This window comes from Triticum aestivum, chromosome 3B, assembly GCF_018294505.1.
Source record: "Triticum aestivum cultivar Chinese Spring chromosome 3B, IWGSC CS RefSeq v2.1, whole genome shotgun sequence".
NCBI lineage: Eukaryota > Viridiplantae > Streptophyta > Magnoliopsida > Poales > Poaceae > Triticum > Triticum aestivum.
The window spans coordinates 711,226,183-711,232,006 of NC_057801.1; the positions used below are offsets into that span (position 1 = coordinate 711,226,183).

The window sequence follows — 5,824 nt, forward strand, 5'->3', positions numbered from 1 at the left end:
CAAAGGTACCATCTCCAAAAAATAAATAAAACGAAAATACCACAGCACTTGCGGATCACTCTCCTTGCAAGAAATCGGCCAGGGGCTTCTGTATGATGGCGCAAGTCAAGTCACGAGGCGCAAGCTTTAAGCCTCAGCTAGCTAGTGCTGATTCATTGCTCACCGGCCGGTCCGTGAGTGAGCCCGGTGAAGCACGACGCTGCCACTACGCCAAAGCTTTGCTTTCATTCGTCCACCTCAAGAAAACGGCGTCCCATAATGACCTAATGCGATAATTTACCCTACGGCAGCAGCAGCATCCAGTGAGAGCAACGCAAACTAGTGCCCGAAACAACTTGAGACGCACGCCAGACCTCGACATGGCAGCCAAAGACGGCCATTCATCATTCCATTGTGAAAAAGGGAGACCGAACTACCACAACACTCACTTGGTTTAACTACCAAGAATATTTTCACAACGACGGAAGAAATTAAGAAGCAGTAATTAAGCTCCAAAATTAACTGCCTAATGGACAGAAAATTACATGATAAGAGACGGAACAAAGCATGAATGTGTGTTTCAGACAAGCAACAAGTCGATCGGGTACATATAAATAGCAGCATCAGAGTATCTCCAGGGAGAACCGATTATATAGCGAGTTTGAATGAACATTATGCGGAAAAGAAAAAGAAAAAAAAAGAGTGGAAATTAAGTAGGCTCGGAACAACAAAACTTTAAAAGAAAGGCGGTTAACGACGGCGACGGCGTAAGGGAATAATTGTAATGGTCTCTAGAAGCGACAGCGCAATCTGCCAATCTGCCTTGGCTTAGCTATGAGCTAACATGGAATGAAGCCTTGTTCCCACATCATACGGCTGGCCAGTCCTTCCTAATCTCAAAGTAGTAACTCATCTCCAAGTAGTTCTTGCCATCATCATCAATAAACTGGAAATGGAAAGAAAAAAATCGTTAATTGCAGAAGTGGTTAATCGACCAATCAAACTGAAGAACAAAGTGATTAGTGGAACGTTAGCTTTAAATTTGATAAGTACTGCATATATTACCTTTAGTTTAGCAGAATAGGAGCCTCTTGCAAACATGCCAGCAGGGGTGGTCTCTTCTTCACCCTCGTATGTGTAGGGCTCTGCCTGGGGACTGAATGTCCCCAGCATCATCTTCTGGTTCTCAACTGCAACAGGAGAACGGCGGATTAACTACTTGGAAAAGGGGAAAAAAGTCCAGAGCACAGAAAATTAAGCCTATTCTGTACCAGATGATCTTGATTACTTTTGCAGTTAGATAAGCACTACAAAATCCACATATGATTAGGAAAGGTATTTTCATCAACTTCTCCAGCAGAATTTTGTTCGTTGTCAATTTCAGCATCTTATACACATGCCAGATCCAGGAGGGAAATGTAGTATCTCCATATGTAGTGCAAATTAATACACTCAGGAAATAGGGTCGGTTAGGATGCCATTATGTTATCTAAATGTCCTATATATCTTTTTCTTGACGTCTTAAATATTCCTAAGAGCACCACAGGAAATTTCAGAGAATCATTTACTGTGACATTCAAAAGGAACGATCGATGTCACTTCAACAAATTTAAGAGAACTACTATATTCAACCATCATTTTCATTTGATCTAGAATCTACTTCTGTACTAGTACGATCTAACAACCAGATAAAGAATGATTATTAGGAGGAGTGATCATGTTGGTGTGTGTGCGTGGTTTCACCTCTTACTCCAGTCTTCCAGACGGTGTTGGTGTACTTGAGCCCCGACACAATGTTGTTGGAGACGACGAACGAGAAGCGGAAGCTGTAGGCGCTGCCGTCCTTGAGCGCAAAGGCGTAGCCCTTCTCGTCGGGGACGAATGGGATGGGCAGGACCAGGTCTGGCCGATCTGGCGACAGGATGGTCAGGTTCAGCACCTTCACCTCTGGCTCCGCAGTCTCTGTTCTCCTCAAACAATTTCAGAGCCGATCAGATAGTTAATTGGCAGATGGATAGGAAGTTGAGATCAAGGAAGCAGGCGGGTGAGGGGAACGGTGGTGTGATGTTAACCTCCGAGCTGCTCTGTGTCCACCTGCCCAAGCAGTTGCTCCTTCCACCTCCTCAGACTCTCATCATCCTGCATTGACCATCATCATGAGAAACAAACAAGGATCATATGGACGAATAAATTCTACTAATCAACGCCAGATTTCAGTTTCATCGGTATCAGCATTGAAGAAAGTTTCCCAGAATTAATAGAATGGAAGGAAACGAACAAACCAAATCACTAATTAATCACTGATTGATGGGCGGTTAATTACCTTGTCGAGCTCGAGCTGGTCCTTGAGGGGCACCTGGGGGCCGAGCACGACGGCGCGCTTGGCCTCCTCATCCTCCTCCTCCTCGACCTCCTGGTCGGGGTGGGCGGAGTGCTCATCCTTATGGTCCATGGCCGGCGACGCACGGACGTGCGCTCGCAACTCTGCCTCCCGCGCGAGGCTCCTCCTCCGTCACTCCTGGGAGAAGGCCGGGCAGAGGGGTGGCGGTGCGGTTGACGGGGCGAGTGGCGGCGATCGGAGGGAGGGAAGGGGGGCCGCGGTGCGCTGCGCTCTCTATCTTTTATGCTCGAGCCCGCCCGCCTTAACTATTTTAACAGGCGCAATCGGTGGCGTGGCCACTCCACCTCCCCCCGCGACGAGCGCGCCGCGCCACCCGAATCCAAACCCCCGATGCGCCTTTCCAGGATCCCCGGCCCGGCCCCCGCGGCCCGCGGAAGACCAGGCACACAGCGCGCGCGTAAGTGGGCCTGGGCCTATGAGCTGGGCCGAGCCGGGCCGGCTACTGGAGCCGGAAGTGAGTGGAAGCCGCCGGTGGCCGGGGAACTCTGAGGCTGGTGTGGGTATGGCGAGGGGCGCGAGGCCGGTGCGGTGGCCGCGGGTGCTGGCGCCGGCGCACCTGGCCGGGGCCATCCGGCGGCAGAAGAGCCCGCACGAGGCGGCGCAGCTGTACGCCGACGCGCCCGGCTGGTACCCGCGCGGCTCCTACCGCCACAGCGACGCCGTCCACGCCTCGCTCCTCGCCGCCGCCTCGTCCTCCCCCGCGCTGCTCCCCTCGCTGCTCCGCCGCGTCCTGCGCCGCTCCCCCTCCGCCGACGCCCTCCTCGCCGCGTCCATCCCGCACCTCCCTCCCACGGACGCCGCCTCCATATTCCGCTCCTCGTTCCCCGCCTCCCCCGCCCCGTCCTGGTCCCTCTCCTTCTCCGCGCTCCTCCGCAGTCTCGTCTCCCGCGGCCTCCTCCCCGAGGCTGCCAGGCTCCTCGACGAATTCCAGGGGCGCCCTGAGGTGTCCATAGAGTCCGAAGACCTCACTCTGCTCATCGAGGAGATGTGTCGCCTGCAGCGTCCTGACCTCGCGCTCCAGGTGCTCGAGGAAATGTCTAATCAGTGTCTTGAGCCAGACAGAGGCGCCTACCGCGCGATTGTTCCTGCGCTCTGCAATGCTGGCATGCTCGACGAGGCTACACACGTCGTCTACTCCATGTTGTGGCGTGTGTCGCAGCGGGGCTGCGACGGGGATGTTGTGGTGTTCCGGGCGTTGCTGGTCGCGCTCTGTGCTGCTGGCCGGGGTGAACTGGCAGAGCAAGTGCTGGATAAGATTATCAGGAAGGGGCTGAGGACGCCAGGCAGTAGGCGCTCCCTTCGCGTGCCAATGCTTGCTGTGCTTACCACCGAGGATGCCCGGGAAGCCATTGACCGTGCTTTGGTTGTCCGGGGTGGGAGGACTGTTGCGAGCTTTGAGTCCATTATTCTTGATCTCTACGACGAGGGACGGTTGAATGAGGCAGCCAATTTGTTTCAGGACATGGGCAAAAAGGGGTTCCGGCCGACAATATGCATGTTTGAGGCCAAAATCATTGCCTTATGCAGGGAACAGAGGGTAGATGATGCGATCAAGGTGTTGGAGGAGGAGTTGGCCAAGAATGGTATCGTTCCCACTGTGAGAACATATAACTTGTTAATGAAGGGTCTTTGCGATGCTATGCAAGCAATGAAGGCCCTCGGATACCTTAAAAAGATGGATACGCAGCTTGGTTGTGTTGCTCGAAAGGATACATTCTCTATCTTGATCAGTGGCTTGTGTTCAGAAGGAAAGTTTGTCGAGGCGGCAAGGGTTATGGAGAGGATGGTGAAGAACCAGCATCGTCCTGACAAAAACGAATTCAGCATCGTCATTGAAGGTTTATGTTCTGTTGGCAGAACATACGATGCATTGGTATGGCTAGAGGAGATGGTTGACCATGGAGAAACACCTGATGTCCGTGTTTGGTCTTGTTTGGTTTCATCATCTTTAGGAGTAGGAGAAAGCGTTATGGTTGCAGCTATGTGAGAATTAGGATTTAAGACAATAGTACTCTTGCAGCACACCAAAGACTACGCAATGGAGTTGCCTGTGATGGTAATAACACTGAAGAGAAAAAGAAAGACAGTGTGCATGTAGAGATTAACCTGAATTCTTGCCAGTTTGTATCAGTATGAAGAGGAGGGGAATTGAGCTAGCTATGTTGTGTCTGCAAACATGAGGAGGTTCAAGGAGTGCTGCTTGCTTCTGTTTCGGCCTGAGACATGTTTGATGAACAGGTGGAAGTGCTATCACATTGAAAATCATGCTGCTGTTGTGGACGTGGTGGTGACAGGTTGAAATCTCAGTAACGCTGAAGGAAAGAGAAGACCGGCAGGAGAGGTGACTTTCTTTATACACCCCCACAAGTCCGAGTATGGATCTACGAAGGAGCAGCCAAGAAGCTCACAGGTATCAATTCTTATTTCTGATGGCATGGCTGCCATTGCCAAACTTGTTCTTGAGAGTGAACATGGACACAGCTTTTGATCAGGGTGCTGGGAGTAGTGGCTGAGTTTTGTATGGCACTGTGGTGGACTGTTGGCAGCCGCGCAAATAGTCATGGTGTTGGGATGTTTATAAGGACCTTGAAGTATGCTGAATGTTTGGTTCTTTCATATGCCGATGAGTTGTAATATTAGTATTTATATCGCCCACTGTCGGGCTAAGCATAACATCATTGTAGGGCTGGATGCTGTCATGTGGAGAGACCAAATCCCAGACTTTGTTTTGTGTAGCTATTTAGTTTTTGAGCAAGCTTGATAAAGGAGCAATTCCTATCACTGATAGGCTATCAGTCACATATTTTATATCTTATTATTTGTGTGAAGGCAGAATGATTTCCGGACGTCGAATTTTTGTAAATAGCATTATCAAACTAACAATATCCTGTTGTTCGTGGTTTGCAGAGGTTGGCTACCTGTGCACTTGATTACTCTTTTTTCTGCTGTCCTTTTTTGTCATGGTTCATATTTTCAGAATTTAGATCAAAGCATCATGCCTTGTTCCATTAGAGTGTAGAGTCAGTTGTTTGACATGTGTGCAGACCACTCTGCTTATTTCTGTTTTTCAGCCTAGTTTAATGCGTACTTTCTAAATTCGTTTAAGGAATTTCAAAATGTTGTATATCCTGACGATTTGCTTTATCAGCATTCTGTTACCTAGGAGTTTATTCCTGAAATATCAAGTACAGATTTCCTTTTGGATAAGTTTTCAATATGCGTAGGACTTGATTGATTCTAATATTATGCTCTGTTTGTCATGGCTTTCTTCCACCTTTGATGGTTCACATGAAGCTTACTATACTATTATGTTTGCAAACTAACCAGTGTTATCGTGATAATAAAACCTGCAGATAGAAGTTGCCTCATCATGCTCAGATTTGTACTAGTTGGTGATACCTATTGGGTTGCTACTAGATGCGATAGCATTGTGTTTCAGGGGTA

The 5,824-nt window shown here is 49.5% G+C and overlaps 1 protein-coding gene across 1 annotated transcript; it reads right to left on the minus strand.

Moving 5' to 3' along the window:
* Nucleotides 1–537: 537 nt before the first annotated feature.
* On the minus strand, nucleotides 538–2,588 carry LOC123071927 (rho GDP-dissociation inhibitor 1). The gene is made up of 5 exons (XM_044495504.1): nucleotides 2,303–2,588; nucleotides 2,052–2,118; nucleotides 1,723–1,941; nucleotides 1,045–1,169; nucleotides 538–925 (listed from the first exon to the last, which is right to left on the minus strand). Exons 1-5 carry the CDS (start codon nucleotides 2,429–2,431, stop codon nucleotides 848–850), a joined length of 618 nt encoding a protein of 205 aa, XP_044351439.1. The 5' UTR covers nucleotides 2,432–2,588; the 3' UTR covers nucleotides 538–847.
* Nucleotides 2,589–5,824: the final 3,236 nt, after the last annotated feature.